Below are 13,599 nucleotides of genomic sequence, written 5' to 3'. Positions count from 1 at the left end.
GTTTTTGGGGTGGCGGATTACTGAGAGAGTACTGTACGTAATTTTAATTGAATTTTTAATTTTTTAGACAGTGATTACTGGAAATAAAAATGTAACAAAATTAAAATGACACAGGATTGCAGAAACTACACGTAAAATCAGGGATTCACTATATTTCTTTAGGTGCCTTGTGATACCATATATGTATTAATTATGTATTGGAATATTGTCGTAAATTATAGAATTGACCTAATAATCTGTTGGTGGATTCATTCTCAGGCCATTTACATACTGGACGTTGTTAGCCTAGAGTTCTAACCCACTCCCAACTAATCATAGTAAATAAGATGTAAGTTGTTGGTATAGTTAGAGGTATTAAAAGTATTATAACACTTGCACAAGTAGAATATAGCTTCAAGAGACGCGCTTGCCTGCCGACAGCGATGAGCATACACCTGTGGTCAAACTTGTACTATCCCACACTACACAACATTCACGTTTCTTATGAAGTTTTTTTTTTGTGCCTTGACATTAATATTATAGATGTCGACAAACAGGTGAAACAGTAATGGTCTAGTCATACGATGACATGTTGGAGAAAGAAAAAGACCCTTACCTCCATTTTTCTCTTCGCCGTATCAATATCGTTGACTCCGTCCAACCGGTAGATGAGCCATTGTATAGCATCAATGGAGACAAACGCCTGCGAAGGAAGACTGACAGTCTGCGTCATAAAACCTACGCCTCCTTCGGCACTTCGCATCGCCTCCAGAATCTCTTGCAAGGTTGATGTACTCTTCAGCTTTGGCCCTGACATGTATCTACAAATTTTGATAACTGTCAATAAATACTTCAAGGCAAGCACTTTTCTTAGTTATATTTGGATTGGTTTTGTCAACCAAACAGTCTGCGATAACGAAACCGACTCACATAATAATACATACACATTTCAATAATTAATCGGGTTACATTGAGATATAATAATTAAGCTACTTAAATTCTACATTCGATTCTATAGAATTAAAGTGTTGTTGGGAATATTAAATCATTATTAATTTCTTGTGTGACAACAGATGGCATTGTATGACATGTTGAATCGGGTAATCTATACACATATGAAATTTAAATTAATTCAATATATGACACTTTTTAACACAGTTATATTGGGGGGATATTAAACCAACCCCCACACTGAGAATATTTTGCATACGATCCGATATGCCATACAATTCTCTCTGATCATATAAACAAGTGTTTAGAAATTTTGAACGGCAACCAAAATTATCGGAGTCACATCAACCACAGAATGCAGTCCTTGTAGGGCAGTCTTATATGATATCATAAGTAAAAGAATACATTTCTAAGATTAAAGTTTATATACAATAAAATAATGATTTATATCAATCCATACCCATCATCGTAAAAGTCATCCGCGGTGTGGTCAGCCGTTTCATTAGCTACTCTCATAACTCTTTCTTTACTCCCGGCAGCCCTATAACACATACCAAAATAATTAGGATATATTATAATAACCACTTAATTCATATTAAAATGCGTTTTTATTCCAACTGAATTTATGCAAAGCAATAGAATTTATTTAGAAGATTATTTTAAAATAGCAATATTTTTTTGTTTTTTTTTTTTTATCCAATTGGAGATTCTAATCGGATGCATTTGGGATCAAGACGGCATGGTAACTGTGATACTCAACGATATTTGTCAGATCAGTAAACGCAGTGCGGTCATGAGCGGCCATATTATAAAATAACACGCCCTTCCCGGGATAATTAACTGCTTGAATACGACATCATATTCATCACCTTTTTATTGATTTTGGAGTTTAGTGATATGTTAGAATGTTTGATGAGATGCAAATACTTAATTAATGCATTCATTTACTTTTAAAAAACTACAATTCTTCAATGCGTTAACGAATTTGAAAAATCGTGTTACATTAAAATGATATTAAAAATATTAATTACTTATAACAATGCATAAAAGTAATCACGCTCAATTAATACTTTGGACGCTGAAGACGCACCTGGCACGTAATGACCAGGCCGCCGATCGATGTAATTAACATTCATTTTAAAGGTGGTAATTTAAAAAATCATTATCTAGTCAGCAGCGAATGCGTTCCATACCATAAACACTATAATGTTGAATTGAAAATATCGATTATTCCAATAGACTTACTTCCCACTCGCGGATCCATTGTTTGAAATCTTGTCAGATGCAATTGGCTGTAACCACAAATGATGACAAATGACTCACTTAATGCATCATTCGGTTAGAAGCGTTTTATATCTACAAATCCACAAGCGATAGCAATTACTGCATTCTCTTCCACCTATCTGATGCTGGATAAGGAGATCTGGTTCACCCAGACTTTATAGGTAATAAATACAAAATACTATACAATGCTAGATATTTATCATATAAAATGAAAACCCCAGGTATATGTCAACCATGCGAGACCTAAAAATTTCATCTTAAATAGACTCAGGATTTACAATAGACTTTGTTCATCTAGTGATGCAAATTCATACCTAAGTTTTATAGTATACCATTGGCGAAGGGTGGAGGTGGGCTGTTAATATCCGACATAATTAGTGCAAACTACACTGTCAGTCATTATCTTAGTCTCATTTGTTTTCGTTGAACTAAAAATACAAATTGCAGATGGTACTGGTTAGTTTTTAAAATTCAATTAAACCCTGCCTACTAAAAAGTGGTATAAACGGTTGCTAACGAAAATTGATATTTCATATATTGGCGCATTAAAACATGGCGGCATTGATTACAGCCGCCATCGTTATCGTTGGCAGTTAATGTGTCGGCAAAGTGTGTACACGACAAGCAATTTTTGTGGTTGTTCATCTAAATATTTTAAATAATTGTAGTTCGGTGTATTTGGCTGCCTTTCTATGAACCTACAATGATAAAGCAGTCTATCTTTCTACAGGCTACATTAATTTTATTATAATGTAAAAGTTTTGATTCTAATATAAGTCAAACATCTTGCTTTGTGCTTCACAACCATTCGCAACCAATGCATGTTTCAGGGTTTATCTTGACAATACCTGCATTTAATATTTTATAGAGTTAACTGTTTAAATCTAAAACTGTGTTGCAATGCTAGCAGTTTTTGACAGATGGGCGAGGTAATAGTGTGAAATTTGTTACAAATGAATCTGCAATGCAAAATGTCATGCAGTTAATAAACGTAAGTCTGTGGGTCCTTTTTGCAATTTCAATTTCATATATTTGGTTATTGTTTGTTTTACCCGTGAGAAAATTATAAAAAGGTGTTTCAAACAATATTCAATACCCTCACAGGGATTTAGAAAAATGACTACTAACCTAATACAGTAGGTATGTAATACGGTAGATCTTGAAGTTTTTTTAACATGAGAAAAACCGTCATATCAATTAGTTTTGTGGATGATTATAATATTTATAAATCATTAATAAACAGTATTTGATTACTAGCCATGCACTCGGCAATAGTATGTAGTTAGAACCATTCAAGTCTATAATATGAGATGAGCTATGTAGTCGGCTACAGAAAAAATGTGTTCACCATGCTTTCGATGTCTATGATAGCATTGTATAATATTTTAGTATTACGTAGAATGTCTTCTATTAGTAGAAACCAAAACCTTTAAGCGGGAAAAAAATATATATAATGTAATAGCTGCAGGAAAGTTCAGGGATTTTAGTCTAAAAAATATCCCTAAGAAAATTGTAGTATCATAAATTATGGCGTGCTAAAAGAATAGGTATAAAGAAATGTAATTGTATTTGCACTAATTAATAATTTTAAAAAAACTAGTGTATCATAAAGAAAAACATCAATTAACACGATAGCCATAAATTTTTTACAAGCTGTTTACTCTATGTAAATTATCTATGCAAATTGAAAATAAGGCTGTAAAATATTTAAGAGTAAAGCCATGTATCTTACGCTGAAAATTATTTTGTAGTAAATTAAAATTTTGTTCCGCGTATAATAAATTTAAAATGCAGTGAATTCATGCAAACATGTACTATTATAAAGAGAATAATGTCGTATTGTGAAAGAAAACAATGCTTAAAATTAAAAATGATTACATATGCATGTAGTGTTGCCATCAATATAATAATAATTAATGGTTTAATTGCTATTGGGTGGATAAATAAATCTAGCTATACTCAAAACATTTTAGTTAATGATTGATTCATAATATTAATATTGAATACAACTCATTTTAATATGGAGACTTAACAGGAAACAATATAATAAATGTTAAATTAATGCCACATCACATATTATATTACGAGCTTTAAATTATTTCAATCATTATTTGGTAAGGTTAAGTTAACATAGTCGTTGTGAAATCATAAGACTATTATACAGTTGATTGAAATAAATTGCTATTATAGTAAGTAGCCAACACATTGCAGATTCTGTTACTCCAAAACACTCCACCAAAGAGATTTTACGGCACGATAGAATAGAAATTTTTCACAAAGCTAGAGATTAAAAATCAAGGGCGCTAGGTTAGAATAATGAATAATAATATCAAAACAGGTATGGTAGTAACAGTGAGACTTTAGGAGTACGCTACAACTAAAATTGAATAAATAAATCACATACCTAATTAGTTTATTCTCACTTCTATGTTCCATATGACAATATGATGTAATGACAAACGTTGCCATGATGTCATGTCAAAAGAAGGGGTTAGAATGTACAGGTAGGTATGTCTTATTGATTGTATTTTTGTTGCAGTGCACTCTTAATCCTAGTTCAGACCTACATACATCTGCCCGCAAGCAATGTGTAAAAACTGTTTAAAACCATTTACATAATTTTTATACAAATGCTTGTTTATTTTAGTATTACAGTAAGAATGATGAAGATGTATGTGTGAATGCACCGAGAAACAAGAGAGCAATTTTTTTACTTTTACCCCAAAAGTTGCAATGCATGGGTCTCTTGGGAGTATTATTTAAAACATGCATTTTTTATGAACTGGACTGTGCAAACTTAATTTAATAGTTTGCAGGTGTGAACATGCGTTGAGTTCCAAACAAATGTTGGCGACAGGCACAGGTTAAAGGTTTACAAACAATTGTATAATTTGTTTGCGGGAAGATGTTTGTAAGTCTGTAATAGGCTTTAAGTTCTCGCTGCGAGAATTATAATATGCTGAAAAGATTATCATAAATCACCAGGACCAAAGGGAGTTATTTCGGGACAAGCTAGAAAATATTATTACGCTAGAAAGTGTCAAAAAAAAAAAAAAAACCAATGCACAAAAGAGGATGCTCCTAATGAAGGCGGCAGTCAAAAAAGCGGGCGCAGACCGAGAGATAAAAAAGAGATAATGCTGTAGTCCACGAATGGCGGGTATTTACTGACATGGTGTCGAACCGGAGCCGCGGCTTGTCCGGGAGTCTGGTGCTGCCGACGCGCTCTCTGAACGGGGAATTTCCCACCCCCGGCTGCGGCTGATCGTGAAGAAATAAACAATTAATCAGATTCACCGAACGATACGTCTCTCACCGTAATAACTAACAGAACCAATTTTAATCTTATACAAACGAAATGTTTTATACAACAAAGATATAGATAGACCAATCTGCAAGTTAAATAATTTTGTGAGTGCTATAAAACTGACATTCTCAATTTGTTGCACCTAATAATTAGTTTGTTATACTCAAATAACTACTTATTAATATTTGCATCATTCAAAAATTGATTTTATCATATCAAATTTAGAATTGAAGAGAATTTAGTTTTTTTTATAGATAAAATGAAAAATTTCAATTTTCATATATGATGTTAAAATTTCACACAATGTATATTTTTTTGGAAACTAGCATAATATTTATGTTATGTTCTTGATTTCATATTAAAAAAAATGGGTTGTAAAACAAATAATGAATGCGCCATGAATGATTAAACAAAAAGCATAAAATACGAATTCGATATAAACACAAAAATGATAAAAATATTAATAAGCGATATTGTTAAAAGTATTTACAAAACATACTCTATAAAATTACCACTAAACTCTTCAACCCATGAGTAACACATTCAACGTTTATCAAATGTGGAGTTGTCCACTTCAGTACAAAGCTACACCATATGACAAAACGATTTATGTTCTTTGTAATTTGTTGCACATGTGACCAACTAAAGTGTGATATCAAAATGCAACTTAAAGTCAATAAATAATTAACTTTTATTCATTTACAATCAGTGGTAATGTGTAAAAAGAAGATGGGATACGCCAGCAGTACGCATTATTTATTTCATTTTAATTACAATGTGTGATTGAACTAAGGTTGGTATTGCTATTTAGCATTATTTGACAAAACACAATAAAAATTGTTAATATTAGCAACGCAATTATCTAGAATAGTGTTTCCCAAGTGCCGGTCCGCAAATAGTATTTTCGTCCATTTTAAAATGCATAATATGCCAAAAATTAAAAGCATACATTCAAAAAAATTTATATATAAATATTATTACATATTCTTCTAATGCCACTCTGGTATTCGGACATAAAATACAAACATTGCCACAGTTTTGGATATTATTAAAATCACTTATTCATATGAGACGATTTTTTCAGCCATGTCAGTAATAAAAACCAAATGGATGTCAATCAACACTTCGTTTATCCGAAACACTGAACCCACGGTTATCAACTATTCTAGCAAAGATGGTGCAGCAGATTTCGCACTATTAGTAACAATTTATTTGTTAACAATACAATTTTCATGCTATATATTTTTTTTATTCACAATCAGACTGTTAAATGTTTGTTATATCTATCAGTTATAATAGAAGATTTAAAAACTAAAAAACGAAATAGATAAATAATAGTTTTTATTATGCGTCAGTGGTCTGCGATATAATTCTCCTATTTTCACCGGTCCGCAGGTGTAAAAAGGTTGGGAAACACTGATCTAGAAAATTTTGCGTATTTTAGACCTGATACTTTAACCGATTCAATGCACTTAATACTATTTTGTCATATGGTGTATCCTTCCTACTAAAGTAGCGGATATAATAAAAAATCAAAAAGAGTGAAGTGAGATACTACTAAGAGCATAGAGACAGATGTAATAATTAAAATCATAGACAAGAGTTTACTAAAATCGACAGTGAAATAAATAGTACTACATGCAATCCTGATAGGGCAAATCTTTGTAATATGTAGTACCAATGTGCTTTAAGGCGATAGGAGAGTTTTTCATCTTTAGTACCTATTCTGCTATATTATGTATATGCAAAGAATACACAGATGAAACCAATCAAAAAAATAGTCCATAAATGAAATAAGTACCTATCAAATACCAAAATATACCATTTGAAGGAAAACACCTTAAGACTTATTATCTTCTTTATTGAAGTTTAGTTGGAGAATGCTCAGTCTCTCACTGATGCTACTACATGTGACTTTAAGGCCGGTTCGGATTAGTCGAGTAATTTAGTTGAGTGGCGAACAATTTAGTAACTAAACATGTACGAACAGACTAATTTAGTAAAATCATTTAGTCAACTCAATCCATTTTGTTCTAATTTTTCGGTCGAGTAACAACCCCCACCACCTCTCACTAAATACTAAACAAGCCACGAGACAAGTCTGAACACGTTATCTTTAGTCAAGTTCATTAGTTGTCGTTGAATTTATTCCTCCAATTCTTCTAATATAGCCCTTATACATGGAGTTATTAACTTATTTATTTTTTGAACATACGTAATTCTAAAACACTTCGAATCAGGTTCATCACGCAGGTTTGAACCTGCTGGTGTCATATTTTTATATAAAAAAAAAGATTTTTTTCTATTGGTTTATATACTTCTCAGAAGTGTATTTAAATTATGTATGTTCAATAATAAGAATGTTACATTCTTAAATCTTGTGAATTATTCGTTGAATAAATTGTTGTGCTTGTTCATTTTGACACGGCACTCTTTAATGAACTGTGTTCGGACACTTTTCAGTTACTAGATCATTTAGCGGTAACTAAATCACACGCCACTCGACTAAACTACTCGACTAATCCGAACGGGCCTTAAGTCTGGTTGGATGTGTCGATGTTGATATATTATTTGGTATTCGTGGATACTTATCTCTTTGGAGTGCGGATGGATATAAAGAAAGAATATTGTAAAAAAGGAACTGATAAAAATAAATAAAATGAGACAATGAATTATGAACGATGTTTATAATATATTATTATAAAAAATTGGCATATCTATTCTTAGAAAAGTATGTATAATTTAATACATATTATGATGTAAATGTAAATGAGTATGTAAGAAAAATGGTAAATTTGTAAATTTTAGTGTCAATTAGGACTGTGAAGTCAATTAAAGATGTATTTAACTGAACCACTTCTTAATAAAGTGACATTTGATTGGTCTATTTCCAAGATGCACTATCTATATTGGAAATAGCTTAGGGAAGGGAAATTCAATTCTTTTCAGCCTTTATAAATAACATCTATGAATTAGCACGCAATGACTATAACCAGGTCTACACTGAGAAAACCCAACGAGACTTTAATGAATCGTGGGATTACTGCCAAAAGTTGGTAAGTCTCGAAATCATGTTATAGAGTAATTGCAATTTGATGTTTGACATGCCCTCTAAAATCAGGCATAATACTAATTTCTTTTTGTTTCATTCTTTCTTTATTTCATTCTATTCTATATCGTCGCTGTAGGATTGGTTTGTCAAATAGACCAAATGTTCAGGAGCCGAATTTCATAATATTTAAATACATGGAGATATGTAAATTGCTGTTTTTACAGCATATGAACGATGTATTCATTAACATTACAAAGTAATTTAAAGAAAAGGATGGTTCTGGTCCATTTAGATACAAAAAAACATTCTGCATTAAAAGGTCGATTTCGACAAAAACGGATATTCGACAAACCAATCATATAGCGACGAATATCGGATGACCTAGATTTTTTTTCTCTAGTATACATTTATGTATATAGATTCGTCATCTGTTGTTAACACTAAATACCTAGATTATCGACTTACCAACTTTTTGCAGCAACCCCACGATACTAGAGTTTAGAAAAGTAACAATTTTTCAAAATTCGCAACTCACCTAATCGAAAATAACCATTACTTTGTTAAAAATAGTAATTTTAAAATATTTAAACTAAGAAATCAATTGTTGATTGCCTCATTGCACCTCACTCCGCACGACTTTCCTATTAAAAATTCCCACCCACACAATTAAATTATAAATGTTACCAACTATTCCTTTTCACATCACATAGCTTTTTTTCTACCCCACCACACAGTATTGACAATCACGGCAGCTCTCTTAGTCCGGTGCTTAAGGTACTGGCCTTTCATCCGGAGATTCCCAGTGAGGTCACAATATATCGTCACCGTTCAGGCAAAAGTCACCAACCCTAAAAACATAGTTTTGAGATATCGCAATTTGAAAGTTTGAAAATGCAGGAAAAATCAGATTTTAATGTTTTTAAGGTTTTATCTACATTAAATTATTTTCTCATGTCTTCTTAATAATTTCTTTAAGGTAATTTTACTTTTTGATGCTAATTAAAACATCTGGAAGGTTTTGAAGGAGGCAAGGTAGCTCAATTATGGTTTGGTGACTTTTGCTTGTTAATAATCTGAACAATGTTAGCCTAAAGAAGGATCAGTAAAACTCACCATCCATAGTATAGTGACTTTTGCTTGTATATTTATAACGAAGGATTAATTTTTTTTGTATAGTCAATAATGTCTATTCACCTATAATGACTTTTGCTTGTTAAGATTTTATCGAAAGTCATTTAGTGAAAAACAAATAATTCGGATTTAAGCAAAATTTTACTAACTAATGTACTGTGGTGAGTTTTGCATCTTAAAGAACATAATTTTACGCTTCGGGTGACATACTCAACTCAAAACTGCCATTTTCAGGGTTGGTGATTTTTGCCTGAACGGTGACGATATTTTATGTGATTTCCCCAAAGCCTGGGAGTTTGCGATTATTTCTCTTCTATTACTAACTACACCACTGTCATTCGGGCTCAATTTATTTTGATGCGAAAGAAAGATATGTTATAAAAATAATATTTATATGTAGTGAATACCAAGTGATAAACCCATTTTATATATTTAAATTGACTGTATAGATCAGGGATGGCGAACCTATGGCATGCGAGATGATTTTGCATGGCACGCGAATGTTTCATTTTGAAGAGAAAAGAAATTACTATTTTATAAAAGTATATTTAAAAAATGTTTTTTTATAAACAAATAAATATATGAGTACATACTAAAATATCGTAATTCATATATAAATGACAAGTCGCATGGTATAAAAAATAGCAGGCAAATTCTTTTCAAGAATAATCATTATGCTAAATGTAAATAATATACAATTGCATAGGTCGGTCCTTAGGATTGGGCAATTAAAAATAAAAATATTCAATGAACAAACCTTATGAAATTAATTATCGGCAGTCATTCAAATATAATAACTGCTTGTTATTTTGCCTCAAACATGATCTCTTAAAATGGAAAACCGTTCAGTGATGGAGAATATAATATGAAAGAAGAGTGGTTTAAATGCTTCGACAAACTCTTTGAGAATTTTGAAAATAAGAAACAAAATATTCAAAGAATAAAAGATATGCCTTCGGCCAGAAATACGATGAAAGATAGAATCACAATCACAAACTCAATTGTAATTTTTAAGTTATTTTACTAGAATTCTTAAAAACTATTTTTTCAGAAACCTTTAAAAAACTTCTTTTTTCGCCATGAAAAACTGCTTGGCACGTCTCAGTCGAAAAATATTATTTGGGAAATTTTGGCACGCGTACGTAAAAAGGTTCGCCAACCCTGGTATAGATGCTAATCCATAGATAGAGAACTGAATAAATAAGATATTTTCATATTTATAGAGATAGCGGATATTGGAAATAAATGACACATTTAATATAATATAAGAATGACACTGAATAATGAATTTAACGACATGAGAATGAAGAAGAAAGATTTTATGAAAATTATATATTATTGGTACGTAATTACATTTTTTTATAAAAATGGGATGTCAGTTTTACAAGATAGACCAGCGATATGTAATATTGATAATCAGTAAAGGAAGTTGTAGAATGCATAAACAATAAAGATGGAAAACAGAAAAATACGATCAGTAAAGAAATTACCCATCCAAGTATGAAAACTAGACTTCAATGATTTAATATGGTTTAGTGATTTAGTGGAAAATGCAATTTACACGGTGACAACAACGGCAGTACTATGATTATATTATAAATAAGCTAATGATTATGTCGGTGATTATTTGGGACGACTGAGGCTAAGTAATATTAGCTATTAGCGCTGAATTGAACTTAATTCAATCAGTTCAGTCTGCTAATATACAACAATTAATTAAATAAATGAAAAGTGTAACTTTGTTGAGATGAGGTTGTTGAGCTAGTATGCAGAGACTCGTTAAGGAGTTAGATACAACAGGGTTTCTAAGTTGTAAAAATAATGTAAAGTCTACATCATGCATGTCCAACGCGTCGATCACACCATAATCAATTGGAATTGAGTCATGAAAATTTCAAAAGCGTATACATTACGATGCAATTTAATATGATTTCATTGAAGGGGAAGTATTAACCATTCCCATAGTTTACTTGAAAGTCGTTTTCAAATGAACGATGAGAAAGCCCGTGTGACCTCGTCGTATCACTTAATTAGTATTGCATCACTCACGGCCTGTCACAGGAGTGAGAGAAAGAGAGGTGTAGTTTCCTCTAACTATCGCATAGTAGGTTCTTTTTACAGAATAATAGTTTGACGATGAGTGGCAATAGTGAGTGCTTAAAAGGAAGACCAAAACATATCATTTTCATGACAAATGAGATATTGAGTATTTCTTGTCAAGTGCTGTTGTTTAATTTGTAACGCCTTAGAGTCATCGGCAAATATAATATGTACTTAATTTTGTTCAAGTTGAAGAATGACAAGGGAAAAGTGTGGTAAATAACTACCAATTTTGATACCGGATAGTAAGTAGATCACGGCCTACTTGAAGTTGGACATGCCTCGTCTACCATGAAGATAGGTTATTTTTTTAATTTGAGAACATGATAAACAACGATTTTTCCAAAGTGAGACTTATGTCAACAGACTTTTTACAAATAATGGTTATTAGTTATTCGCCTAACTCTTACTACAGATCAAACACACATTAAACACAACATGTAATTTTTGACAAATGCAGGATCTTTTTAACAAACACTCTTATGTCAATATTTAATTCAATGATAAGACAAATATTAATTTGTAAAAATATGAAGATTTAACAGTGTGGAAGGAATAAGCTTTTTTTTATAAAAAAGACTACAGAAAAAAATTGGGAAACACTGATTTAAATAAAATGTTTCATTAACGAGTCTATGCACAGAGAACTAAAGCATTCATAACTAAAGAGAAATTTAATAAAGCAGATGAATGCGCGTAATAAACATGAATGGGCGTGAAAACGACGCAGTGAGAGGTGAAGAGGGTCTGAGGGTACCTGATTGGTTTGTCTGGAGACGATGCTGGTTGAGTGGCGGCGGCGCGTGAGGTGCGCCGCGCTGGGCGGGGCCGCGGGGCAAAGCGCCTAGCACAACCGCAATCGCACACACTTTACAAATATGTTACACGCCAATTGTTGGAGTTTATCATCTACAGCGCGCCGACCGCCGCTATGCCCTATTTGTTGGGGGCACAACGACGGCGGCAAGGGCTGGCAGTTAACATCTGGCATTCAAAAAGAATTTTGACAAAAGGGAAACTATGCCGGATGTGTCTACGATCTAGTAATAAAGGTGCCGTTGGATTTAGCTTAATTTGAAAATATGCTATAATTTTTATTAAATTCTTTACAAGCGACGGTTAACTGATTTCGAAATGTGAGAGAAAATTTTAACCAGATTTGATAAATAAATAATACGTAATATTTACCCTTGTTTTGCAGAACAATTTACTATTGTTGATTCAATAATATAGATTATTTTATATCGCAAACATTATCAAAATAAATGTTGCTAATTTCAATACAAAACAAATGGCTGAATTTATATATATATATATTATATATATGGCATTTAGTTTCAAATACTGACGTCCACAAATTCTTTTTTTAGGATATAAGGATGTTATTTTTAAACTCAATTTACTAGTTTAATTTTACTTTCATTTAAAATGTGAAATATGTATACATACTATTAAATTAATAATTTTTCACTTTGTATTCCTAAATAAGCCCAAAATACAATAAATATAAGATAAAATATTAGACTACTTATCATTGTTTGTTTTAAAATATTGTTTTTTGTATGCTTATCACAACTTCAAAATTTGATTAGTAAATTGTATAAAATTACATAGATTAAAATAATTAACGTTTGGACTTATCGGTTTTTGAAATAAGGTGATTCACGTCATAATGAGGAAATAATATAAAGTATTTCCAATTTCAGCTAATTAATATTCAGATAACTAGAGAACTTTTTTTAAAATATAATTCGAATATAGGTTAACCATCGCTAATATAGATTTTTTTGAGTCT

The 13,599-nt window shown here is 31.6% G+C and overlaps 1 protein-coding gene across 4 annotated transcripts in view; it reads right to left on the bottom strand.

Moving 5' to 3' along the window:
• Positions 1 to 13,599, bottom strand: part of Iml1 (GATOR complex protein Iml1) — a 53,630-nt gene that overhangs the window by 10,490 nt on the left and 29,541 nt on the right. For all 4 annotated transcript variants that reach the window (XM_085958345.1, XM_085958347.1, XM_085958346.1 and 1 more), the window contains 4 exons: positions 12,562 to 12,648; positions 5,387 to 5,475; positions 1,391 to 1,471; positions 596 to 800 (listed from right to left, as the gene is read on the bottom strand). In XM_085958345.1, coding sequence (XP_085814471.1) covers positions 596 to 800; positions 1,391 to 1,471; positions 5,387 to 5,475; positions 12,562 to 12,648 — 462 coding nt within the window. The remainder of the gene's footprint in view (positions 1 to 595; positions 801 to 1,390; positions 1,472 to 5,386; positions 5,476 to 12,561; positions 12,649 to 13,599) is intronic.

Source organism: Rhyacophila brunnea, unplaced genomic scaffold (assembly GCF_057557595.1).
Source record: "Rhyacophila brunnea isolate RB1 unplaced genomic scaffold, BYU_Rbru_1.0 scaffold_7, whole genome shotgun sequence".
NCBI classification, from domain to species: domain Eukaryota; kingdom Metazoa; phylum Arthropoda; class Insecta; order Trichoptera; family Rhyacophilidae; genus Rhyacophila; species Rhyacophila brunnea.
Note: the sequence above shows the minus strand (reverse complement) of the source record. Positions and strands in the feature narration are given on the sequence as shown.